The sequence below is a fragment of the Triticum dicoccoides genome, chromosome 5A (assembly GCF_002162155.2).
Source record: "Triticum dicoccoides isolate Atlit2015 ecotype Zavitan chromosome 5A, WEW_v2.0, whole genome shotgun sequence".
In the NCBI taxonomy this organism is placed as follows: Eukaryota; Viridiplantae; Streptophyta; class Magnoliopsida; order Poales; family Poaceae; genus Triticum; species Triticum dicoccoides.
This window is the reverse complement of record NC_041388.1, coordinates 7,924,765-7,952,736: the sequence shown is the minus strand read 5'-3', so window position 1 is coordinate 7,952,736 and position 27,972 is coordinate 7,924,765. Positions and strand designations below refer to the sequence as shown.

The 27,972-nt window shown below is 44.9% G+C and overlaps 1 protein-coding gene across 16 annotated transcripts; it reads right to left on the bottom strand.

Annotated features, from left to right (window-relative positions):
* Positions 1-1,471: 1,471 nt before the first annotated feature.
* On the bottom strand, positions 1,472-27,594 carry LOC119298764. 16 transcript variants are annotated; one of them, XR_005145964.1, is made up of 17 exons: positions 26,561-27,594; positions 25,901-25,984; positions 25,420-25,586; positions 20,804-20,918; positions 19,721-19,838; positions 18,497-18,611; positions 17,538-17,715; positions 15,215-15,403; positions 14,201-14,378; positions 14,047-14,110; positions 12,924-13,036; positions 9,594-11,913; positions 9,328-9,500; positions 9,113-9,166; positions 3,053-3,237; positions 2,511-2,691; positions 1,472-1,909 (listed from the first exon to the last, which is right to left on the bottom strand). XR_005145964.1 is itself a non-coding variant. In XM_037576057.1 (4 exons), exons 1-3 carry the CDS (start codon positions 27,144-27,146, stop codon positions 25,497-25,499), a joined length of 747 nt encoding a protein of 248 aa, XP_037431954.1. In that variant the 5' UTR covers positions 27,147-27,594; the 3' UTR covers positions 24,289-24,695; positions 25,420-25,496. The 16 variants fall into 16 exon arrangements, 2 of the variants coding, with proteins under 2 accessions (XP_037431954.1, XP_037431953.1); XR_005145962.1 differs by lacking the exon at positions 14,047-14,110 and adding an exon at positions 3,562-3,729 and having other exon boundaries at positions 12,924-13,072; XR_005145965.1 differs by lacking the exon at positions 14,047-14,110 and having other exon boundaries at positions 12,924-13,072; positions 18,497-18,682.
* Positions 27,595-27,972: the final 378 nt, after the last annotated feature.

Below are 27,972 nucleotides of genomic sequence, written 5' to 3'. Positions count from 1 at the left end.
AGAAAACGGTGTCAAAAGTGATCACATTCCGACGTGATCACCTAAGGTTTTGCAAACAAAAGGTGCCGAAGGTGATTAGTTAACACTGCATACAAAATATTTGTTCTTCTTCAGAAAAAACTGGATAAAAAAGGTTGATGATGCCAACTTGATATTATGTTAGTTATGCAACTACAAAATGCAGAGGATGCCAACTAAAAGTAGTTACTCTTGTGCAACTAGAAAGGCTGAGGATGTCAACTAGTTAGGTGTTATTGTGTAACTAGAAAATGCTCAAGATGCCAACTAATTAAATACTCCTGTGCAACTAGAAAGGCTGAGGGTGCCAAGTCATTTGATACTCTTGGGCAACCCTCAAAAATTTGAAGATGGGACTAAAAAATAGCTACTCTTGTGGCTGAGGATGTCAATTAATTGGATACAGTTTGTGCAAGTAGAAATGATGAGTATGCCAACTAATTGAAAACTCCTGTGCAACTATAAATCTTCAAATAAGCAGGCCTATTAATCTCCTTCCCAACTGTAGATCAAATAAGCAGGCCTACTGCATCAAAGCTACTCCAAATCAGTGCAAATCCACACTAGTGTAATTCAAGTTTACTGCAAATCTGCACACTGGAGTAATTCAGATTTACTGCAACTACTCTAAATCATTGCAAATCAGTGCTATTGCTACTGCTACCTCCAAATCAGTGCAAGGGGCTGAACTGAATGTACTCCATGCTTTAATCCATGAAAGAAAGGGGTTGAATTGAACCAGAGGAGGAAGAGTACCTTTGGCGGCGTCGCCGTCGCCATGGATATGACCGCCGACTCCGCGGCTCAGGCGCCGCTCCACATCAAGCGTCGTTGCGTCGCCGAGGTAGCTTCAATACTTGAGATGCGGCTCCAGATCCTCCCGCTCGGGCTCCACCTCCTCCCGCCGTCGTCTTCACGCCCGCGCCGGCGCTGCTCGGGCTCCGCTTCAGCGACTCCTCACGCCTATCCACAAGCAGATCGAGGACCAGCGCATGTGGATCCAGCTCCTCCTCGCCCAGCAGCGCATCGCCGGCGAATAAAAATGGCAGCTTTGTGTGAACCAGGGTGGTGGGGAGCAGTGAGCGGCGGTGCAGAGCAAGATGCCGGCGAGAGGGAGAGAAAGGGCGCATCAACGGGGAGAGAGCAGCATCGCGCGCGCGAGAGAGAGGCGACTGGTGGCCGGCGTCGCGCAAGAGAGAGAGAGAGAGGCGAGCGGGGGCGTCGTGCAAGAGAGAGAGAGAGAGATCAGGGGCGAGTGGGGAGCGAGTGGTCGGTGGCGTCGGGCGAGGAAGAGGGGAACGTGTCGGCAGAGGGGTAGAATGGGAAACTCGGGGAAAATCGTAGCCTACGAAAGTTGGACGCGTGCGGCGATTCAGGGCGGGATCGAGCGGCCAGGAGCCGGCCGCTCGTTCCGTCTAAATGGTGCGCGTGCACTTTTTAGATTTTAGAAGAAAAAAATAGGTATATATAGCATATATACTGTGTCAGTATAAGAAAAAACGAAATTGGTACGCCAAGTCGCCAACGTGCTTGGTAAGCATTTAGAAGCCCAAAACATAGGCTGGCCCAGTAGCCCACCTTCTCCTCGAGTCCACACCTTGGCCCAGAAGCGCATCGCACGGATACATCGTCGCCAAAAAATAGATCGATCTATCAGACGCGAGACGAACCAGCACCTCCCCTCCGCTGCTCCGCCATAGCCGCATCCGCAGATCGCACACGAACTGTCGGGCCGCCGTCACAGCCACTGCGCCGGCCGGCCGGCAGGGCTGTTGCCGCCGTCGCCTTGCGCGCGTGCGAACGGCGCGCCGCCGGTCCGCCGCGACGAACCCCTCGCTTCCTCTCCCTGCATCCCTTCTGTTCTAAGCTCTGAATTTTCTCATCTCTGAACCTGAAGCACAGAAAATAGATAACTAAATAACACGGTCTTGCACAGTAATAAAAGTATAGCCTTTGATAAATAAATAAACTAAGCAATTAACAGCATCACATAGTTAGAGTTCATTTTATTTTCTGAGAAGCAAACAAATCCCCCCAAAAAACGTCAAGGTTAACTTATCATCACGCAACTGTAATTTCACTGGCCGATGTTCTTTGTTCAGGACAAATAATCCACTAGTGTTGGCCTTGAGCCATTAGCTAGCAACACTGCAATAGGTAGTCGCGTTTCTGCTAACATACATCGCCTCGCCATTCAATAAAAGCTAGAAAGGAGCAAGGTTGCAGCGCACTCAGTAACCGCAAGAACAACTTCACAATTTAACCTGCTATTCACTGCCTTAACTAACAAGGCATGAACCAGTGGTGTCGGCAGTGAGCCATTATCTAGCAAGAAAGCAATATGTGGTGTCCTTCAAGGTCAAATAATTAAGTGGTGTTCGCATTGAGCTAGCAACGTTGCAACAGGTGATTCTCATTTCTGGGAACACATATATCTCCTCGCTGTTCAATCAGAGCTAGAAAGGAGCAAGGGTTGTGGCACGAGTTATTACCTTTTTGATTGGCACTTGTGTATTCACCTTCTGGACCGCCAATTCCTGGTATTTAGGTGGTGCCATCCTGCTACAGCTTTTGCCAGTCAATTTGTTTGCATCTACTGCATTTGACATTCCTTGTTCCACCTTTGGCTTCAGACCTTCCACCTTCCTATGATAGACCAAGGGTGCAGGAACGCTGCAGTTCACAGACAAACAAGCCTAATTGCTATAATCTTCAGAAACTGGAGGCATTTTAATTAGTGATATACTGGAAGACACCAATCTAATCTTGCAATCAAAAGAGAGATAATGTCCTACTGTACAAGCATTAGAACATTAAACATTTCAAGATCTGAAACGCCAGATTGACTAGCTTCCCTTTGCTAGCTAAGTATATTTATTCACGTGCTACAGTATCACAATACACTTCTATCTATGGGCTAAAATAAGTACATCATCGACTCAAATGGACGGAGCAGAGCACATTATTGACATAGCTCAAAGCCTCGAAGGATGGATCAAAGAGCAGAAAGAGGAAGGAGAGACCGGGGACTTACCTAAGTATAGGTAGCCAGAGAGGCAGTCGTTGGAGCCATGACCAAGGTTAAGGAGCAACAACCTTGCCATCCCCTCAATGCCGGAAGCAAGGTGGCGCACCACCGTCGCCAGAGACTAAGACGCCAACCACTAGGTCACGCCGACGAGAGCTGCGGACCCACATGCACATTACTCCAGGACGGCCCTACTCATACATCAACAAAATTGATGTCACACAAGTTATAACTAGTTGGAAGAAATTTAAAGCATACACGGATCTGCAAAACACTGAGCATGACAAAAGGGAATCCCAGGAAATGCAATTGCACATGATTAAGAAAGAACCACGCAAACTACATTTACTTGTTTTCAGAAGCAGCAGAAATAATAATTGCATCAGGAACTCAATGCAAGTGGTTCAAACAAGTCAATGCAAACACTAAGGAAACAACAGTGCTTCAAAGCTACTTTTAGGGTTGAAAGCTTAAGATTACAACATGGAAGTAAGATAAGAGGATCGTTTATATACCAAGTGCAATCGTTGTACAAAATGATCCATACAAGAGCTTAGCAAAATCACAACAACATTGAATTCCTTGGAGCCACAAATTAAGCTATTTAACTATTTAGCTAGCCAATACGGTGCACATCAATTGGTGTACCATATCCTACATCGACGATGATGGTGTACCATATCCTACACAAGGACAAACCCAGCATCAGTATTTTACATGAACTCCATACTGATCTACATATAAATGTCGCATAAGAGATATGTAAAGCTTTGAGACATCGTTGTCTATAGTTTGCTTTATGAGTAATTTAGACAACCCAGTTTGTCTTTTTTTTTTGGCAAAATAAGAAAACCTAGTTGAGCTGTCAGCATACTGCATCTAGAAAGTTAACAGTGACAGTAAGATTATACGACTACGAACAAAGGGAGTGTGAGAAAATTGTAACTCTCAGACTAGGCAGATAATACTATATAAGTGAACACACGAAGCAACCAACTTGAGGCATTTCCGGTTTCCAAAGAGTCTTGATCATAATCAGGTCATTTTACGATAAGATACTTGCACTATTTCCAGGGGAACATGGCTCCCTGAGTGTATCACTCCCAGAAATCAAAATTATATACTCCCTCCGTCCCGAAAAACATGTCGCGGGTAGTACATTTGATTTTTTGCATTTTAGTCCTTCCACTTTCAAAATTCTAGAAATTAAGCCCCCATCTCCCTCCTCCCGTCGCCCGCGTCGCCACGGCCAGCCGCCGCAGTTCCTGAGACACCGACGAGCCCACCCACGAACAAGACCTCCGCTGCCCACGACGAGGATCTCCGCCGCCCGTCCACGAGGACTCCGCCGCCCGCCCAGGAGGAGGATCTCCGCCGGCCACCGACGAGCGGGTCCTCCGCCGGCCACCGACGAGCGGGTCCTCCACCACCGACCGCCGCCGCGCTGGTCCACTCCGCCCACGACTCCGCCGCTCACTGCCGCCGTGCTGGTCCACTTTGGCTCGCCGGCTGGTTGAGGTGGTGGTGGCGGGCGACGCCTCTGCTGCCGACGCCCTCCGATCCCCGCCCCCGACCCCCGAGGCCTCCGGCTCTACCTCTACTACTCCGCTCTGATCCTGCAGCTGATACAGAGTGAAATTGATCCGCAGCTCGCTTGTCAGTGCTCCTCTGTTGATACAGAGTGAAATCGATCCGCAGCTCAATATTCGTGTTGACCAGCAGCAGCAGAGCTCTAGTAGCAGCTGCCCTGTGCTTCTCTGGCCTGCTCATTGTGTTGCCGCCAGAGCTCGTGTTCCTAAGGAAGGAAGAAGATAAAATTCAGTTTAAATGTCAGGTTTCAGTAAAATTTACTGTCAATTTTCATGGTGAACTGATAGTCATCTGGTGAAATTGAATGTTTGTCTAGATCAATTATTGCTAGCATTGTGGAATTAGAGCAGATAGGCCAATTTTGAACATACGCAATCACTATACTTTGCTAACTGTGAAACTGTTATGTCAATGAGCATATGCAGTCACTAATCATATGCAAATTTGGAGTACTGCTGGAATTACTCTAGTTCTAGAAATCAAATTTGGAGTACTGCTGGAACATGTTTGCACTTTTTGTTTAATCTCTCTGCAGGACATGTGTAGGCAAGTGCCCTGTTTTACTCACTGTCAAAAAGTGCCCTATTTTACTCACTGCAAAGCAAGTAATCCTTCTGCCCTGTTTTACTTACTAGAGTAGATCTTCTCAGCTGAGGTCCCTAATTAACTTGTCTAAGTACCTACACAAAATTCCCCATGGAGAAAAGGATCTAGCTCCTCCTACACATGTATAGATCAATCAGTTTAGTTCTAGTGTTGTTAGACTTTTGCACCCACACAGAATTGTACTACTAGCTGCGAATCTTTACTGGAGAGAGATTCATAAGCAAAAGGTTCCAAAGAATACTCAGCATGGATGTTTTGCTGCCATGACCTGTGTTTGCAAATGTTTCAGTAAACATGATACTCCCTAGAATTCAGTTAAACTACTGCACAAAAAATTCAGTTATGAGCCTATCTGTGTAAATACATTCACAGGAATCTAGCTCACCTTGTGGGAAAATCTAGCCAACCTTGAGTAAAATCCACACCAAAAGAAGCAAGCAAGCAAGAAAGGATCAAGACATGGTCAAAATTCAGTTAAGATACATACAGTAAAATCTGAGTTGGATATTGACACAGTACAACTGAGTTGATCCAGACTCAAATCTGAGTTTTTAAATGCAAAATATGGATGAACATTGGTGATTACCACTACACTACATCCAATTGTATTGTGTTTAGAGCAAAGTGTTTGGCTATAAAAAATGGCTTATGGTTATGGTTAGAGCAAAGTGTTTGGCTGCCATGGCAGCATTTCTTGTTTGGCTACCGTGGCAACCAAACTAGAAATGGTGCCATGGCACCTATTTCTTGTTTGACTTGCATACTCATTTTGTGTGTGTATATTCTTGTTATGGTACCATGGTGTACTCATCTTTTGTCATTGATGGCAGGAAACATAAGTATGGATTTGAACTTGATGCCTCAAAAGGAAGAACATGAAACTATTGATTTGAACATGATGCCTCAAGAGGAAGACGATGAAGGTATTAATTTGAATTTGATGCCTCAAGAGGAGGAACCTCAAGTGGCAGAGAATGTAGTTATGGATTTGAACTTGATGTCTCAAGAGGAAGACGATGAAGATATGAATTGGATGCCTCAAGAAGATGAAGGGAAAGAGGATGCAGCTCAAGAGGAAGAGGATGAAGTTATGAATTGGATACTTCAAGAGAAGAGAAGAGAATTGTCAGATAAGGAGAGGCATGGTGTTTGCTTTGCCTTGCTGGTAATCGAGCTCAGAGATGGGTCTGTTCAACCAGACGACAAGCTGCTAGTCTCAAACCTGTTGGACATAAGTGTACGATCTGTTGAAAGAATCTGGGAACAGGCTAAAAAGCAAATTGCCGATGGAAAAGAAGTAGATGTCTCAAGCAAGAAGCCAGGAAGATCCGGCCAAAAGAGAAAGGAGCTAGATCTAGAGAGGACCTCAACAATCCCACTGAATAAAAGAAGAACAATTCGATCTCTGGCACGGTCTCTAGGTGTGGCCCGATCGACCCTACATAAGAGGTTCCAGTTGAATGGGCTCAACCGCATCACAAGCACCGTGAAGCCTCACCTCAAGCTAGAGAACAAGCTTGCGAGATTGAAATTTTGTATGTCCATGGTCGATGACAATTCGATCTCAACTTCTCGGGCTATGTTAAAACCAATGACAAATATGGTTCACATCGATGAGAAGTGGTTTGACATGACGAGAGTGAAGAATAGTTACTATGTACTTCCAGGAGAACCTGAACCGAAGCGCACCATGTCAAACACTCACAGCATTGGGAAGGTGATGTTCCTAACAGCTGTTGCCAAGCCTCGATATAACAATGAGGGGGAGATAACATTCGATGGGAAGATCGGCACTTGGGCATTCGTCGAAGAGACCGAGGCGAAGCGGACAAGTCAAAACAGAACAAAGGGAACAAAAGTGTTGACATCGGTGAAAGTAACCAGGCCTGTGTGCAGAGATTATCCAATCAATAAGGTTATCCCGGCAATTCAGGATAAGTGGCCTGACGATGATGAGGGAGCAACAATATTCATCCAACAGGATAATGCAAAGCCTCATGTCCTTCCCAATGATGTAGCTTTTTGAGAAGCTGTGGAACAAACTGATCTTGACACCCGATTGCTACAACAGCCCCCAAATAGCCCTGAGTTAAATTGTTTGGACCTCTGCTTCCATAACTCTCTCCAGTCTCTAGCCGACTGTAGTCACCTACAAACATCCAGGAACTGGTACAGGGTGTGGAAGAGGAATTCGAGAACTACGATCCCGACAAGTTGCACAGAAGCTTTATCACATTAGAAGCAGTTATGTTTGAAGTTATGAAAGACAAAGGAGGAAATCAATATAAGTTGCCCCACTTGCACAAGGATCGCGTTCAGAATGCTGGAATGGAAATAACCGGTGTATATTGCGACAGTCGGGTAGTTGTTGATACTAGGGGCATTATAGAAGAAATGGAAATTGCAATAGGAAAAGAAAATGAAAGGAAAGAATTAGCTAGAGAAGGGAAAAGAAACAAAAGTAAAGGGAAGGGAAGGGAAGAAGTGGCCAGAGAAAGGAAAAGAATGTAGTCAAGAGGGGACAAAGTGGCCGTTATGTCATGTAGTCAGGTGCTCCTCGTGTATGTCTTGTGTAATCTTGTGTCAAGAGGGGACAAAGAGGCCCTTATGTCATGCCCTTGTGTATGCCTTATCTAATCCTTGTATATCAACTCCTTGTTGGAATTTATTGGAATTTGGGTTATTTGGATTAATTGAATTATCTGGGTTATTTAGATTAACTGGATTAATTTGGATTATTTGAATTAATTTGGGTTATTTGGATTTATTTGAATTAATTTGGGTTATTTGGATTTATTTGAATTATTTGAATTGATTTGGATTAATTTTAGTTATTTGAATTAGGAGGCCCACACTACTATCATGGAAGATGCAGCTATTACTCATTTCATAGTAGGTTGACAATATGCAAACGATTTCCTAGGGGTTTCAGACCTGCTATGTGTGTCTGAATACATGTGTGTCTGAATCATGTGTCTAAGTCAGTTACAAGCACAAGCAGATCATGAATACAATACATGTGTGTCTAATCATACTCCATGCTCAAGCAGTATCCATTCACTTATTTTGACTGGAGTAAATAAAAAAAGGTTGATCAGATTTCAGTCCACAATGCATACATCACATGTAATTTATCATCAGGATTTTTTTGATTTTTTGCTCTAGTCCGAAACATGTTTCAACACACAACACCTACATCAGGACCTTTGGATCAAGTGCTACCTATTTCCTCCTTTTCATGGTCTACAATTTGAAATTTTAAACTACAGTTTTCAATCACACCATGCTACAGAAGCCAAATTCAAAATATAACTAGGAATAATTATGGCTGGTAAAACCACTGTTGATATTTTCGTTCAGCATATCGTTTCCATATGATCAAAGTTTCAAAAAGGTGAGTGCGTGCATCTTCAGACGTCCATTTTTCTGAACGAAGGGAGCACCATAAGGTACCATTTCAGACATTCATACTCTTGTTTGCAGTAAGATGAATGTATTACAACTAACTTGGGCAATTTACTGCATAAGCAAGTTTTAGGCTCTCAGACATCAGCTAGACATGGTCCCTCTTGCCTCCTCTTTTCCAGTTTAAATAATTGTTCTAGAGACAGAGAGAAGTACTGCAAATAAACAAGTTAATCTGAGGAAGGTTTCCTTGAGTAACATAACTAGTTAATTACTCCTACAAGATGTTTGATCAGTTCTGTGTTATCTTTCAGGCAATAAACAGTTATCCTCAGAAACAACTGCAAAGAATATACTCCAAAATTCAGTAGATAGAGAATAAGTGGTTCAGAGAATACACACATTCAGTAAATTTAGTAAAGATGAAGTAGAGAAGATTCAGTAAATTCAGTAAGTGGTTCATACCCAGGTTGTATGTGTTGGTGACAGAGATGACCCAGGCTGTAGGACTTGGAGATGCTGGAGAAACAAACAGCATGCTGTATTTTAGTTGAGGTTTATGATGAATTGTTCATCAACTAGGTTGGGGGGAACAAGCATAAATACACAGATGTTGGGGCATAATAACAGGGCAGTACAGATGTTTATGATCAATTGTTCAGAAAATTGCTGCCTCGTACCTTCTGAACATGTGATATGTCATTATCAGTTAACTTTGCACACTGTGCGCCCAGATGCTTGATTTTAAGTTTGGTAATCGCCTCCTTCTTCTGCTCATTTTCGAAATATTTAGAACCCTTGCTCATTTCATAGATCATCTTCTGCACCTTCTCTTTGTCAACTCCCTCCATTCCTAATGCAACGTGATAAGAGAATACTGTAAATACCAGTGCTCAAACCATACCGGCGCAATCTTAAGACAGGAAAGAGGGGAATGCAGTTTTACCAGCTTTGGCGTTGGTGTAGGCGGTGTGGTATGACTGCCACGGCCTATCCCCTCCGCAGTCCGATGGTGTCCCCGCCGCCGACGACATCGCTGCGGTGCTACTGGGAGGTCTCGCCCGCAGCCGACGCGGAGTGAACAAGAGAAGGAAATGGAGAGGCGCGCCAGGCGCCGGCTGAGGTCCTCTCCGCCCGGGATTAGGGCGCTTTTAGGAGAGGAAGGACAGTGAGGGGATTAACCTCCAGCGAGGCGAGGTCAAAGCTCTGCCGCCAGTGTTATGGCGCGCGCGAAATAAGAAAGGGAAGGCGGCGAGATTTTCTTGGCGACGCCAAGCCATGCCTGGCTCCACTGCCGGAGCCTCTCCTCCGGTTCGCCGTTGCAGTAGCGCCCGCACTCCAGGCCGAAGCCGCCCCGCCGCAGCGCCTCGGTCTGTCGCGCCCGACGCCTACAACACCAGCCGCGACGCCTCGTCGTCGAGCTCATCAGCGCGGCGGAAATCGAAGATTTTTATGAGGTAGGGGGGAGCTTGGGGAGGCAGCGAGCGGCGACGGAGCAGGAGGCAGCTGCGGCGAGGGAGTGGAGGAGCAGGGGAGCCGCCGCGGCGGGGAGCAGAGCAGCTGCGGCGGGGGAGCGGGGAAGCGACGGCGGCGGGGAGCAGCACAGCTGGGGATACTGTCGGAGGAGGATGACAAGGAGTGCGGGTTTGGTCAGGAGAAACTTGAGGGTTTTTTTGAAAAATAACCCTCGTGACATGTTTTTCGGGACGGAGGGAGTAGTATACTGTATCAATCTTGAACTCCCTCAAATTTCTATAATAAAACACTAACAATAAACTAGTCCTGTTATGTTCTAAAATTAAAATCTGTACTAAGCTATTAAAAAGAAGAAAATCTGGATTGTACGAGTTATTATCACCCTTGCCTAAACAGGGAACAGATTCCAATTTCATAGGCAATCAATAGTATTGTAAAACAAGATGCAGATAGACTGCGACCATATAAACAGGGAACAAGAAACTTTGTGAGCTAAGTTTTTCATTCTATACCTAAAGATAATAGTTAAGGAGATCGTTTTAAATTCTTCAGCACAAAAACTTGGTATTCCTGAAGCATAGCTCGCATAAGCACAGCACAAGCACTAACACAGATAGTACTGACCAGTTACTAACAGACATAGCCATGGCACGATGGCCATGAAACCAAAGCTACTACCATCATAGTTGCCAAGTTCCCGGGACGACGGGGTCGAGGGACGGGAACGAGGGTCGAGAATCGCCAGATAGCCATAGCAGGGAACGATGTGGGAATACATCTCTCTTGTGAACCGATCGATAGGTGGAACGTGATCCAATCAATTTGGGAACGATGACCCGGGAACGATACGGCGTGTGGAGGAACGCAACTACACGAGAGTGCATTAGTTAGGAATCTATAAATCACCGTGACAGAAAAAGGATGAAATTGATTGATTCCATTATACTGGTAGCAGATCCCTAATTACATGGCTTGTAGGTAAGCCAGTTATCTAGGTTACCTATATGGCTGTTTTTTCAAGGAAAGTGTGGAACATCCAAATACAAGTGCGAGCCTAGTGAGCGCACGGAACGCACGCGACATCCGCGGATGAACTTCCTGAACCGCGCGCCCTAGCCCAGCATGACCTCGGCCGGCGTCGTCGTAGAGCTCGAGCTGCTCACCGAGTGAAGCAACCTCTGGGACGCGCCGCCCTCACCCTGCACGAGCGCGCCGCCTCGCCAACAAGGCTCCGGACAGGCCGCAGCAGCTTGTACTTGGTTAGGATCAGCGGCGCGGTGAGGAAGCACCACAACGCCTGGATGCCATGGACTCCTGTAAATCTCAGCGCCTCGATGAATCAGTACCTCCTGTTTCTGTTTGCGATGGGAAATTGGAATCGAGACCCAGTGTTGATTTTTGGTGTCGCTGAAGTGGTTCGAATCCTAGTCCTAGCGTCCGGGATCGCGCCCCCGACATCGACCCTCGTCGTTCCACTCGTCGACCCCGACCCTCGATTCGGGACGACGAACCTGGTTCGAGGGTCGCTGCCTCGTTCCCCGATCCCGGCAACAATGACTACCATAGTCGTGGCTCGACGGCCACAAGCTCAGAGCAACCGGAGGCGACGAGCAGAGGCATGAGAGGAGCTCACCATGGCTATTTTGTAGCCGATGCCAAAAAGCACCATCTCCGCCGCACGATAGCGGGACCAACGGAAGACGCTGAAGCAGCAGACTGAGCCTACCACCATGCACCTTGCCTGGCACAATGAACCCCTTCTCTCATTGATGATGATGGTGTACCATATCCTTCACAAGGACAAACCAAGCATCAGTATTTTACTTGAACTACATACTAAGCTTCATAAAAATGTCGTATATGAGAAATATGAAGCTTTCTCGTTGTCGTTTGTTTGCTTTACGAGTAATTTAGACAACCTAGTTTGTCTGGGTATTTTTTGCAAAATTAGAACACGTAGCTGTCAGCATACTGCATCTAGAAAGTTAACAGTGGCAGTAATATGTATAAGAACACAGAGAGTGAAAATTGGAATTCTTAGACTAGGCAGATAATATTATATCAGTGAACACACAAAGCAACCAACTTGATGCAGATTTAAGAACTAACTTTGAATGCAAAAGGATACACTCAAGGAATACAACCAGCAGATGCATAAAAAATATAAAGTACGGCTTGGGCATGCTGAACATTGCTGAACTGAGTCCTGACAACAACAGCAGAAATACTATGATTGCGATGTGGAGTTTAGTCTAGAAACAAAGTGTAAGAAAATTGAAATAATTAGACAAGGGCCACAACCACAAGGCAGATGATATTAGGCCAGTGCACACAAATTAACCAACTTGATGCAGATTTTGAAGAATTTACGGTGTATGCAGCAACAGCTAGGCTTTCAAGTTGAAAAACAAGTGATAAAGTATAACTTTTTTCTTATTCATATTACATGAAAAGACATTCCCAAACCGGATTTCCTACAAGAACAACACCACTAGGATGCTACGCTAGCTAGTACTCCCTCCGTCCCATAATATAAGAGCGTTTTTGGACAGGCTGACTTGTACTTTAAGTATAGTTGCTGCTGCAACACGTGCACCACAAAGCAACAGCAAGAAAATTAGAATCTGGGCTGTTTGTAGTGCATCACAAAACAGCAGCAAGATAATTAGGATCTGGGCAGTAGCTAGAAATCACCATGGCACTGATAACCAGCGCAGAATTCGCCACGGCATGATGGTCGTGGACACGCAGAGAGAGAGAGAGAGAGAGAGAGAGCAGAGGAGGGGAACCCGTGGCTTACCACCAGCTATGCCAGAGTGGAAGAGGAATCGAGACCACAGGAGGGGCAGGGCGGGAGTCCTCGGAGTGGAAGAAGGATCACTGCGCACACCACACAGCGACTCTGTCGTGCACCTGTGTGCGTGAGGAAACCACATCAGGGGACCAAGCCTACCAAATCCAAACAAACAAATACCTATTGCATTAGAGAAAAAATGGCTCGTTAATCAAGGATAAAAGAATGTATAGCTGCGATACGAAGTGGCAATGTCTTGCCTTAACCATAGGCAACAGATGACAACAAAAGGAAGCTAGATTATAAGCCTTTTTAAGTATCTTAGCACACCTCTGTTTCCAAAGCGTCGACAGGCTAGAGACAACATAAGTTTTCATTTTTATCAATTCGCACGAGTTATACACTACATATTCTTGGATCAGATCTAATGACTGCAGTAAGTACCAAAGCAGAGGCATGCTACAAATACAAATCCAACAAGGAGGCATACAAATCTATCAATTTAATAAGACTGCAGCAACTGAGTGGTGGTTGGTTTAGCAGGAGCACGATATCAAGAGTATTTAGGGGTGTCATGGCCAATACTCCCTCCGTTCCATATTACTCGTCGTTGATTTAGTACAAAGTTGTACTAAATCAGCGACGAGTAATATGGAACGGAGGGAGTACTATGCAACAGGAATCATATTTTCATTCAGCTTTGTCCTCATCTGAAAATAAAGTGTTCAAGAAAAACTAATGGTAGCAACTACAAGTGATTGAAATCTATACAGCTGGAATATTAATCAATTGCACACACTGTTGCAGAATTGGGGGATCACGATTCAGAACAGCAGGAGAGCATTACACAATCTAACATAAGGAGACACATAAACAAAGTTGTAGTAGTAAGCTCCGTCAGCGCCAGATTGATGTGAAACACTGGTGAGCTTACTTGGCACATAAGCTTTGGAACAAACATCATGAAAATGTTCATTAAAAAAACATCAGGAAATTGTTTATGTCAATGATAAAGTCTTAAGAGAAGGTGTTTGATGCTACAATGACTGAATCCAAAGAGATATCGTATCATGCTTAACCCTATGATACATGTGAGCATTGTGTTCAAATCCTAGCACAGGGAACCTACCAAACAAAACTTGGAGCACTACCAGACCCTTTAGCAACAGTTGCATGTGGTAGAGAAGAAGGGCCTCACCAGCACAGATTTACAAGTTGGTGAGAAAGATGAGCACAATCACGATGAGCAAACCATCTCAAATCGAGAGAGAGAGAGGACTCACCAGCACCAAAGGACTCACGAGTTCAATGCCACAGTTCGGCGACACCTCCAGCAAAGAAACGAAGCACAAGTCCCCAGGTATGAAATGCAACACTCAGCTTCAATACCAACCATGTGGCCCTTGATCATATCAATCAAGATCCCTCACTCTGTAACAACCAACCATGACTTCCAGGTTCCTGTGATATTCAAAAGACCAGGTCAGGTCTCTCTAGTGAACTCACCACAAGACAGGGAAAATGAAACCTAGTACAAACCATTGCCATATTGCAAATAAACATAACTTTGCTGAAACCAATAGCAGATTGCTCAAAAGTGGATCACACTTCATACAAGCAGACCAAGGTAAACATGAAATTAATCATACGGCGTCAATACAGGGTGACAATCATAGCATGCACAGAGATACACTAAGCTGTGCCCGATAATTAGGCATGACTTTGTGTATCATAGAAAGTTACAATGCCATTTCAAACAGCGCCCACGCAAACAAAACACAAGGCTTTCACTACAGCTGAACACCAAATACCAAACCACAGGAACACCAGAAAAGATCATGCACATTCAATGGACTCAATTATAGCCTAAATGAAAAGAGCAGCAGCATTATTACAAGTTTGACCAAATTATTTTGAGCCTAGAAATATAAAACCTCTGACACAGCGAGTACAGAATACTAGTAACCAAATAACCAGCAGGAGTTATCAACTACAATATCCAGATGACAACTATTAGTTACAACCATATGGCATCAAAATCATCAGCTAAGAGAGGTATATCGAGGAAACTGCACGGCAAAAGCACACAATATGGGCCCTTGCACCTCAGTTGCAAGACAGAATCATGATTGTTGATAGAGAGCAAGACACTTTGTCTGAACATGTCAATTATATCGACACGGCTCGTCAGCTCGATGGCCAGAACCACCACCTGACCGTAAGCAGGAAGCAGAGCACAGTATGGCCATAGCTCGAAGGTTAGGTCCCTGTGGAGGAAGGAGAGGCCAGAGACTCACTTAAGTAGTGGTAGCTGAGGAGGCAGTCGTGGGATCTGACACCGAGGGTATGGGGGCGACAACCCCGTCATCTCGTTGGAGCAAGAAGCAAGGTGGCGCACCACCGTTGCTGGAGACCACGACGACAACCAACAGGCTGCGCCGACGACAAATCACTAAGTTTGGCACAAAGTTGCTACTGACATGCATCTGGAACACAACACATGGATCTAGTCAACAACAGTTTATCACATCACAGATCCTGGAATGTAGAAGGTAAATGCGTACAAGAAGTCATATGCAACAACTAATTACTTGTAAATATGTTAAAGCAAGCTCACCAATTTATCGATTCAAAGAAAATGCCCAGACTTAACATGCAGCCATCACAAGAAATATACTGCACCATATAGCTGGAAATATATTTAACAGACAAGGGAGCAATCAATATAATCAAAAACCATTTTCTTGATTTTATTGAGCCTTTGACAATCATGAATTCATCCTACTTGTAAGTTTCGGAACAGAAACAACAAAGAATCAGGAAGGCCACAAGCAGTATATCATCGGCTTGATGGCTAAAGCAGATAATCTAGACCAACACAGAGCATAATAAATCCATTCTTATCGCGGTGGCATGATTAAAGGATCTACAATGAACATGAGCATAATATTGACTCCAGGAGCAACCCAAAGACAACTAGGAAACATCGAGCAGCCTAGAATTGTCAACTATCATATCATGATCAGCTAACAGAGGTACAATGAGAGGAATTCCACCTCATGTTGCAAAACAGAATCATGATCATCAACAGGGAGCAAATCACTAAGTGTGAACACATCGGCAGTAAAACCACAGCACCATAGGCCAAACCACCACCACAGACCACAAGCACTAGATCAACTCAATGGACGGAGCAGAGCACATTATTGACATAGCTCAAAGTCTCGAAGGATAGATCAAAGAGCGGACATAGGAAGGACGAAGGAGAGACCGGGGACTTACCTAGGTAGCCGGGGAGGCAGTTGTCGGAGACAAAATCAAGGTTAAGGAGCAACAACCCTACCATGCCCTCGGCAGAAAATGGGAACGTTTTCTACCAAATGCTACAAAAGAATATCATGCACATTGTTTTTAAGGCGTCCGTAAGGCGACGCTTAGGCGTCAGGGCGCCCTGCACGCTCAAGGCGTCCAGCTTGCCTTAGGTACCTGAGTAAGGTGTCCACCTTAAGCTTTAAGGTGTCTGCAGCGCTGCTAAGGTGTCCAGGTTGGCGCCCTGGTCCATATTGGACGCCTTGAGCTTGCCAGACAGGAAGGGAAGCAGTTTTAGGTGGGAAACAGAGATGCTGTTGGCGCCAACAGGTAAGAGGGGGGGGAGAGAGAGATAAAGAAACAGCCCCAAATCCACACACACCTCCTCCTCCTTCTCTGGCTCTTCTCCTCCAGCAGATCTGCTCCCTCCTCTGCAGCAGATCCTCTCCAGTAGCTCCTCCTGCCCTCCTCTCCAGCAGCTCCTCATCCTCCTCCTCTCTAGTAGCTCATCCTCCTCCTCTGCAGTACAGCAGCAACCAGCAACAGGCAACAGCAAGGAGCTAGCTCCTCCTGCCCTCCTCTCCAGCAGCTCCTCATCCTCCTCCTCTCTAGTAGCTCATCCTCCTCCTCTGCAGTACAGCAGCAACCAGCAACAGGCAACAGCAAGGAGCCAACTGCCAAGATATACCTCCCCCATCCTCTACTCCTCTCCCTTCTCCCCCACCCTCCTCTGCTCTGTTTCTTCCATGTTCAGTTGTTCACTGCTTGCTGCTTTTCAGTTTTTCATTGCTTCCTGCTTTACTGGTTGCTCACTGCCTCTCTTATAGTGGTTAGTGGATGCCTGGATGGTTAGACTAATGCATGATTACTGTTGGGGAGAAGAGAAAGTGAAAAGAGGATGGATTCTATATGGGCTCTACAACCAGCAGCAAATGCAAGATGTGTAGTGTGTATGCCTACCAAATTCTACTGCTTAGAACTCTCTAAGGCGTCCGCCTTAGCCTCCCCCCCACCAGCGCCTTGCCTCGCCTTACCGCCTTAGAAACATTGATCATGCATAATCCTATGGTACAATGTGCAATCAAATCCTAGCACAGGGAACATACCAAACAAGGCTTGGAACATTACCAAACCCTGTAGCCACAGTGGCATGTGGTAGAAAATGGGCCTAACCACCACAGATTTACAAGACCAATTTCATTGGCAAGGAAGATGAGCACAATCATAATGGCCGGCACCAAAGTCACCCATCGCACAATGGCCAGGCCATCTCAGAGAGAGAGAGAGAGAGAGAGGAAACGAAGGACTCACCGGCACCAAAGGACTCATGAGTTAATTACCACAGTTTGGCGACACCTCCAGCAAAGAAATAAAGAACAAGTCCCAGGTATGAGATGCATCACTTCAGCTTCACAACCAACCACGTGGCCCTTGAGCATGTCAATCAAGATCCCTCATCTTATAACAACCAACCATGATTTCGAGGTTCCTATAATGATATTCAAAAGACCAGGTCAGGTCTCTCCACAAGACAAGGAAAACAAGACCAACAAACCATTTCCATATTGCAAACGAACACAACTTTGCTAAAACTAATAGCAGATTGCTCAAAGGTGGATCACATTCCATACAAGCAGACCGAGATGAACATGAAATTCATCCTACGGCGTCAATACAGGTGACCATCATAGCATGCACAGAGATACATTAAGCAATGCCTGATAACTAGGCATGACTTTGTGTATCATAAAAGTTACAACCCCGTTTCAAACAGCGCCCCAACCAAACAAAACACAAGGTTTTTCACTACAGCTGAATATCAAATACCAAACCATGGAAATCCAGAAAAGATCATACACATTCAATGGACTCAATTATAGCCTAAATCAAAAGGGCGGCATCATTATTACAAGTTTGACTAAGTCATTTTGTGCCTAGAAATATAAAACGACTGACACAGCCAGTACAAAATACTAGTAACCAAATAACCAGCAGGGGTTATCAACTATCATATCCAGATGACAACTATCAGTTACAACCATATGGCATCAAAATCATCAGCTAAGAGAGGGCCATTGCACCTCAGTTGCAAGACAGGATCATGATCGTTAATAGCGAGCAAGTCACTATGCCTGAACATGTAGACAATATCAACATAGCTCATCAGCTCGATGGCCAGAACCACCACAGCACCACAAGCACGTAGAAGAGCACGGTATGGCCATAGCTCGGCTAGGTCCCAGTGTAGGAAGGAGAGGCCAGGGACTCACCTAAGTAGTGTTAGCTGAGGAGACAGTCGTGGGATCTGATACCGAGGTTACGGGACAACAGCCCAGTCGCCTCGTTGGCGCCAGAAGCAAAGCGGCACACCACCGTTGCTGGAGACTGCGATGACAACTAACAGGTCATGCACGACAAATAACAAAGTTTGGCACCAAGTTGCCACTAACATGCATCTGGAACACAACACATGAATCGAGTCAACAACAATTTAGCATATCACAGATCCTGGAATGTAGAAAGGAAATGTGTACAATAAGGGACTATTTATGCCAAGCAACATTAATTTCCATCGCTATTTCGAGTTTGGACAACAGCAAGAGCTACGAACACAATGTAGCTAATGAACATGCATGAATCTACTGCTACAGAAGCATCGTTTCGCAGTACAACATACATAGTTTATTGGTTGAAGTTACATACATACATGCAAGAACGGAAGCAAGCAGCGAAGACTTAGGGACCGATTCAAGTGAAGGCCGAGTAAACAGCGGTGGCCGAAGCACAAAAGTTGGTCCGGCTCAAAAAATAGAGTATACAAGCTACACTAGAAAATGAATGAGGAACACCAGAAATCATACAAGTCTACACTAGCTATATATTGTTCCATTATGAGTTCTGACACGGTCGTTCCATCTCATTGGAAGGAACAGGTCCCTTATTGAGGTTACATACATACAAATAGTGCAGAAGTAGTAAAAGTCAGTGGGTGTGCAAGCAAGCAGCTAAGAACTAGGAATCAATCTGAGTCAAAGCCAATTAAACAGCGGTTGCTCAAGTACACAAGTTGGTCCAATTCAAAAAAATAAAGTATACAGGCTAGTGGGAGAAGCAAGACAAATTGGATGGTTAGTGGGAGAAGCAAGATAGACATTTGAAGTCATGGCCGATGTGAAGCAAGATAGACATTTGAAGTCCTGGCCGATGTGAAGCAAGATGGGTTAGGAACTTAGGATGTGCAGCACACACTGGTAACTGAAAGCCGACAACAGAAACCATACATGTCTGTATACGTTAGATAGATATTGTTCCACTTTAAGTTATATTTCGCAGGGACTGTGTTCAAAATAGTGACACTGTTACAAGCATATGAGCGCTGAAAGTACTACACATATATTGAAATTAAAAGTACTACCTTTCTTGCATTGTCATTCTTCAAGTGAGATGGAGCCAGTGACATGAGATAGAGCAGGGGAGAGGAACCACTGGTTTACCTATGCCGGAGTCGAAGAAGAAGCGGCCACTGGAGAGGCAGGGTGGAAGGCTTCGGAGTGAGCGCATTCGCTGGTGATGTTCTCCCCAGCGCACACCACACGGCAGTCTCTAGTGGACCTGCGTGAGGGAACCACATCAGCACAAATCGGACCAGACCAACATCCGGCGTCTATACAAGCCTTCTAAATAAAATACACATACATGAAAAAAGTTTTTTGGGCAAGAAAGCTGCAATAGGTAGAAGGGAAAAGCAGTATTGCTGGTCCACAATGCCCTAAATAAGCCTATGGCAATCAAAAAATTATCGTCATCGGTTACCATAAGACACTCACACTAAATAAACAACCATTTGAAGGGAAACTACTTCTAACAGCTAGAACATGTTACTGTATAAAACAGCTATCCTGGGAGACTTGCATAAAAGCACAGTTAACATATTAAGTAAACAGATATTTTTGGAATACTAGATTTCAATGGCTAGAAAAAATTATAATATGAAATAGATATCCTGCAAGAAGATCCGCAGACAAAAGGGGTGTACACAATGCGTAATGAAATTATTAGCACAATGACGACACATTGACCATTTTTACATATAGTGGCAATTGTATTTAAATTTTATGCTAAAGACTGATCAATATGCAAATGCTGATGAACATGAAAAGCAAATAAGATCAGAGTTGTTTAAATTTATGGTTACAAAAAAACATTTTTTGCAGAAGTAAATTGTTGGCCAAGAAATAATTTTTAACAGAAACCTTACTATTTCAGATTGCCCTCGAGAAAAAAGGCAAACAAAGATCATATAACACTATAAAGAGTACATGAGAAAACGTTTTTTTTTTGCCAAGAATGTATTTTTCATGTAATCAGCAGCAGCACTGGTTCGAGTCCTGGAAACAGCAGTAAAGCTGTTACCTTGTAAGCAATATTGTTGGTGAACAATAAGACATAGCCACACCACACTAAACAAATCATTACCATGATCAGTTGCCATAAGACGTAGCCATACTAAATGAACAGTCGTTTGAGGGGAAACTGCATCTAACACCTAGAACAAGATGTTGAATCAAATAGCTAACCTGAGAGACTTGCATAAAAAGAAAGTTGACATACTAAGTAAACATCCATCTTTGTGAAACTTGATGCCCACATCTCTGCCTCCACGTCCAGCAGAAACTTCCATGGGTTACATTCCTGGATGATGCAGATAACAAGTTTGAGAATGCATCCAAATAGCACAATTATTAAGTGAAAGAGATGGAATATTTTTCTGACATAAAAGAAGAAGATTAAACTAGGGAAAATCAAAGACATCCAAGCAAGGATTTAACATCAGCTTGAGCAAGCCGTTTGAAATCAAGCACACAGTAAGTGGAAAATGCTATAAGAATCATGATCACATGACAATAGTATGACATTACACAACGTTTATTCGCAGCTGCACTTGCGACCGTTGACAACCTACCAACTTGAACTCACACAGGATCTACATCAAAGAAATATTTCTACTACTGCAAGTAGACACATAAAAAACAGTTTCAGGGTACAGTGTTTCGCCTTGGATTCATCAAAAAAACAGTTTCAGGGGTAGTCAAACTATAGACTTTGGCATCATAAAATAGGGACAATCCCCTCCTGATAGATCCATTTGCCGGGAAAGAAAGAAAGCATGACCTTACATTCTCGTTAACTCGAGCTACCTAGCATTAGGGCGGCTAGTAAATAAGAAGATTCTAAGTCATAGGCCAACTGAAATCTCTCCTACCTAAAAAAAATAGTAAGGTTCCCCGTTCCACTCTTTTCGTCAAGATCCCACGGTCCCACATACCCCGGATCTTGATTTAAATCAGCGCCATGTACACAAAAAAAAACAAGGTACTCACTGCAACTGAATTACCAAAGCACAAAAACACCTGAAAAGATCATATACATTTGATGGACTCAAATATAGCCTAAATCAAAAGGGCAGCTGCATCATTACAAGTTTAAGTAAGTTATTTTGAGCCTGGAAATATAAAAACTCTGACACAATCAGTACAGTATACTAGTGATCAAATTTTACTATTTCAGATTGCACTGGAGAAAAGAAGGCAAACAAAGATCATAACAGTATTAATAGTACATGAGAAAACGTTTTTGGACAAGAAAGTTTCAATAGATAGAAGGGAAAGCAACATTGCAGGTCCACAATGCCCTGAATAAGTATATTGCAAACAAATAATTACCCTCACGGTTACCATAAGACAGTCATACTAAATAAACATCCATTTGAGGGGAAACTACTTCCAACAACTAGAACAAAACTGTAAAAAAAACAATCCTGAGAGACTTGCATAAAAACGACAGTTAACATACTACAACAACAACAACAACAACAAAGCCTTTAGTCCCAAACAAGTTGGGGTAGGCTAGAGGTGAAACCCATAAGATCTCGCAACCAACTCATGGCTCTGGCACATGGATAGCAAGCTTCCACGCACCCCTGTCCATAGCTAGCTCTTTGTCGATACTCCAATCCTTGAGGTCTCTCTTAACGGACTCCTCCCATGTCAAAATCGGTCGACCCCGCCCTCTCTTGACATTCTCCGCACGCTTTAGCCGTCCGCTATGCACTGGAGCTTCTGGAGGCCTGCGCTGAATATGCCCAAACCATCTCAAACGATGTTGGACAAGCTTCTCCTCAATTGGTGCTACCCCGACTCTATCTCGTATATCATCATTCCGGACTCGATCCTTCCTTGTGTGGCCACACATCCATCTCAACATACGCATCTCCGCCACACCTAACTGTTGAACATGTCGCCTTTTAGTCGGCCAACACTCCGCGCCATACAACATTGCGGGTCGAACCGCCGTCCTGTAGAACTTGCCTTTTAGCTTTTGTGGCACTCTCTTGTCACAGAGAATGCCAGAAGCTTGGCGCCACTTCATCCATCCGGCTTTGATTCGATGGTTCACATCTTCATCAATACCCCCATCCTCCTGCAACATTGACCCCAAATACCGAAAGGTGTCCTTCCGAGGTACCACCCGGCCATCAAGGCTAACCTCCTCCTCACAGCTAGTAGTACTGAAACCGCACATCATGTACTCGGTTTTAGTTCTACTAAGCCTAAACCCTTTCGATTCCAAGGTTTGTCTCCATAACTCTAACTTCCTATTTACCCCCGTCCGACTATCGTCAACTAGCACCACATCATCCGCAAAGAGCATACACCATGGGATATCTCCTTGTATACCCCTTGTGACCTCATCCATCACCAATGCAAAAAGATAAGGGCTCAAAGCTGACCCCTGATGCAGTCCTATCTTAATCGGGAAGTCATCGGTGTCAACATCACTTGTTCGAACACTTGTCACAACATTATGTAAACAAATATTTTTGGGAAGCTAGTTTCAATGGCTAGAACAAAATATAATAGTATGAAATAGATATTCTTCAACAAGATCAGCAGACAAAAGGGGTGTATACAATGCGCAAAGAAATTAGTACCACAAGGACGACACATGGACTATTTTTAAATGTGAATTGAACCAATCTGACAGCAAATGCATGTAGACACGTCTCGTCAATGGCTACTACTGTCCCATTGAATTAAACCAAATAAACTTAAGAAGCCTGATCCAACTGACAGCAAATGCACGTAGACACATCTCGTCAATGTGCTGTCCTAAATACGAAATAAAGTGTGTCAAGTTGTTAATTACACCTACTTACGACAAGCTCAACCTTTCAGGAACTTTAATGTATATTTCCTTGCTATCTACCAAAAAAATTGTATCAACTTATCAAGATATTTAGTCAACCATGCAATCTAGAATAATGGCCGACAATACACACCAGGGCCTAACAATTCAGCCTGCCGAGGTCCAGGATCCAAATAAACCCGCAAACCAGAAAACTACAGAAACAAGGTATAATTAACAGGTACAGGTTCAACATTTTCACCTCAATATGCATACTGATATATCACCATCAATCTACTAGTCATGCAGAGATATACAGGTCCAGATATGTTTTCACTCCAGCAACAATAAGGTCTAACGAATTAAACAGAACTAACATAGTTTCTGTAGTTGATTAATGCATCCAATAATGCAATTGTCGTTACGGAGCAGAATAGACAAGCTCGACTTTCATGAAAGTGAATGCTATTTCCATGCCCGTCTACCAAACAAATTCAGTTAACTGAACAATTAGCAATGCAATGGATCCAAACAAACTTGGGACTTGACTGAGACTTGCAGGAAACTTGAAAATATACATCCAACCTTACGAAATTAGCGATGCAAAGGTCGTATGGATCCAAATGAAGTTGCAATTCAGAAAACTACGGAAACAGTCAACATATATCTAGTTAGTATGCATGCTGATGCCAATATCTTGGTTGTACAGAACCGCATATGGTTTCGCATCAGAAACATCCAAAGTCTCAAAATGAAACTAACATGTAGATGTAGGTGCTGATCAAGGCATCCAATTAATGATGCAACAGTAATTATATTTGTGTATGGCGGAATAAGTAGTAAAGAAAACACAAAGGCTCGAGCTTTTGTAATTGCCTGTAGATCTCCGCGAACGAGCTAACGTAGGGATGAAATCCGAGTAAGTCGCCAGCCAGCACGAGCTCTGTCATTGGGTCCCACACGACCACCTCAGCGGCGCCCTGGGAGCAGAGCAGGACCATCTCGTCGTGGTAGCCCATCTTCTCGGCATGGAACTGGCCGCGCGGTCGCCGGGCACCATATAGAGCACGGCCACCTCCTTGGCGCTGTGGTCGACGATGAGGTTTCCCTCCTTGCCGGTCTCCTCGACCTCCTGCGGCGGGGGGATGAGGTCGACACATCCCGCGTAGGGGGTGTAGCAGAGGATGTGCGCCAGCCTGATTCGGCTCCGACGATCTCGAGCGCGCAGATGTTCCCATGTCCGGGTGGAGAGCGACCTGGAAGGTGATGACGAGGTTGTGGTTTCTGTAGTACTGGTTAATGCATCCAATAATGCAATTGTCTTTACAGAGCACAATAGACAAGCTCAACTTTCATGAAAGTGAATGCTATTTCCATGCTCGTCTACCAAACAAATTCAGTCAACTGAACAATTAGCAATGCAATGGATCCAAACAAAACTTGGGACATGACTGAGACTTCCAAAAACTTGAAAACATACGGCCAACCTTACAAAATTAGTCGTGCAAAGGTCGCTTGGATCCAAATAGAGTAGGAATTCAGAAAACTTCAGAGACAGTCAACACATATCTAGTCACTATGCATGCTGATACCAATCGATATCTTGGTTGTACAGAACCGGATATTGTTTCACATCAGAAACATCCAAAGTATCAAAATGAAACTGACCTAACATGTACTACCTCCGTTCTGGTTTATTAGTCCCCGTTGTATTCAGTGCCAAACTTTGACCTTACATTTAACTAAAAAAATGTTAATGCATGTCATAAAAAATAATATAATTGGAAACTATGTTCAAATGTGAATCCAACGATATACTTTTGGTGGCATGCGTTTATATTTTGTTAGTTAAATCTCTAGTCAAAATTTGGCACAAAATACAAAGGGGACTTATAAACCAGGACGGAGGTAGTACTTGCGATCAAAGCATCCAATTAATGATGCAACTGTAATTATATTTGTGCGGCAGAATAGTAGGCAAGACACAAAGGCGAACTTTTATAATTACCTGTAGAGAAGATGTCCGCAAATGAGCTGACGTAGGGGATGGAATCCAAGTATTATCAAAGTCTGGCACCATGTAGATCACGGCCACCTCCTTCGTGGAACTGGCCAGCGCGGTCGCCGGGCACCATGTAGATCACGGCCACCTCCTTGGCGCTCTGGTCGACGCAACTTGAAAATATACATCCAGAATTACAAAATTAAGGTCTTATGAATTCAAATAAAGCTCCAAACCAGAGAACTAGGGGAACGGCCAACATGTATCTAATCAATATATGCAAGCTGATATCACCATGGCTCTACTAGTCATGCAAAGTTGGACAGATCCATGATATGGTTCCACATCAGAAACATCCAAGGTCTCACTGCATCTCAAAATGAAACTCACCATACATGTAGGTGCTGACCAAGGCATCCGATTAATAATACAACTGTAATTATACAGAAGAATAGTCCAGAATAATAGGCTCAAACTTTGTAATTACCTGTAGAGATGATCTCCGCGTATGAGCTGACGTAGGGGATGAAATCCAAGTAGTATCTTCCGCCGGAGAGGAGGCCGATGGAGCCTGCCATCGTACGAGTTCAACAGTCGAGTCAATATGCATGCTGATATATCACCATCGATCTACTAGTCATGCAGAGTTGTACGTGTCCATATATGCTTTCACAGCAGCAATAATAAGGTCTAAAAAATTAAAACAGAACTAACTCAGTTGCTGTATTTACTGATTAATGCATCCAATAATGCAGTTGTGGTTATAGATCAGAATTGAGAAGCTCAACTTTCATGGAAGTGAATGCATATTTCCATCCATGCTAGTCTGCCAAACAAATTCAGTCAACTTAACAATTAGCAATGCAATGGATCCAAACAAGCTTGGGACTTGATTGAGACTTTGATGAAACCTGAAAATATACACCCAACCTTACCAAATCAGCCGTGCACGTGCAGTTGCAATTCAGAAAAGTAGAGAAACATTCAACACATATCTAGTCAATATGCATGCTGATCCAATATCTTGGTTGTACAAACCCAGACCCGGGTATGGTGTGCTGATCCAATTAATGATGCAACTGCAATTATATTTCTACGGCAGAATAAGTAGTAGAGAAGACACAGAGGCTCGAGCTTTTGTAATTACCTGTAGAGAAGATGTCCCCGATTGAGCTGACGTAAGGGGATGAAATCCGAGTATTATCAAGGTCTGGCAGCCAGCACGAGCACCTCAGCGGTGCCCTGGGAGCAGAGCAGGACCATCTCGTCATGGTAGCCCATCTTCTCGGCGTGGAACTGGCCGGCGCGGTCGCCGGGCACCACGTAGAGCACGGCCACCTCCTTGGCGCTCTGGTCGGCGCTGAATCTGCCCGGCATCTCGGCGGTCTCCCAGTCCCGGCGGCCCTCGACCTCCTGCGGCAGGGGGTTGAGGTCGATGCATCCCGCTCCCGCGTCGGGGGTGTAGCAGAGGATGTTAACCAGCCTGATGCGGCTCCGACGATCTCGGGCGCACAGATGTCGGCGCCCGCGCGCCAGTCCCATGTCCGGGTGTAGAGCGACCTGGAAGGTGATGACGAGATGGTGGAATCCGCCGACGCCAAGCGCGCAGCCGTCGTCCTTGTCCTCAAAGGCCACGACGGTGGCCGGGGAGGAGAAGAGGGCCGATAGAGGGAGAAGGGGATCTTGCCGGTGACCATGGCGTCGGCACTAGGGTCGGAGCAGCCGGGCCGCATGCAGCTTTCTCCTCACGCGGCTTCAGGGGCGCACGGCCGGGCGGTCGCCGGAGAAGAAGCACGCGGGGGCTCCTCTCCCTTCGCGCGAGATTGTGGATAATCTGGCCCTGGACCATGGCGCCGGCACTAGGGTCGGAGCAGCCGGGCTGCAGGCAGCTTTCTCCTCGCGCGGAAGAGTGGCGTCAGGGGCGCACGGCCGCGCCGTCGCCGGAGAAGAAGCAGGCGGAGGCTCCTCTCCCGTCGCGCGAGATTGTGGAGGATCTGGAGCTGGAGGAGATCGAGCAGGAACCAGACGGAGGAGGCGGACCTTGGGGCGCCATGGCCGCCGCTTGACCTACTCGGTCTGGGGCCTAGGGTTAGGGGGAGAGGGCGCAGCTCTTGGTCTCCGGTGGGAGGCGGCGGGGGAGACGAGGGGAAGAAATGAATCGGGGGAGGAAGAGAGTCTTTTTTTTTTTCCTTTTTTCTATTTTTTTAGCTGGGGGTTGGGTAGGGTTTTTCTCGTTTCGTTTCGTTTCGTTTGAACTCTGTGACCGCCAGCCGGACCCCAATTTTTCGGCGGGACTTGTTTTGTTTTGGCCCCAAACAAATTTTTTGGGATCCTTTCGCACATTAGTGTTTCCGGTCGGCGTTCGAAATATCTTTTGAGAATTTTTGAGATGAAAATTCGGACGGCATGCGAAACCCAATCTAGGGTCACCATCATTCACTATCTCTATAACATGCTAGCATACACTCTGATCAAGTCTAAGTTCTACCTGAAGACCATACGTCTAAAGTCGTGATCGGATTTTCATGCGACCGGTGGGCATCAACTCCCCCTCCCCAC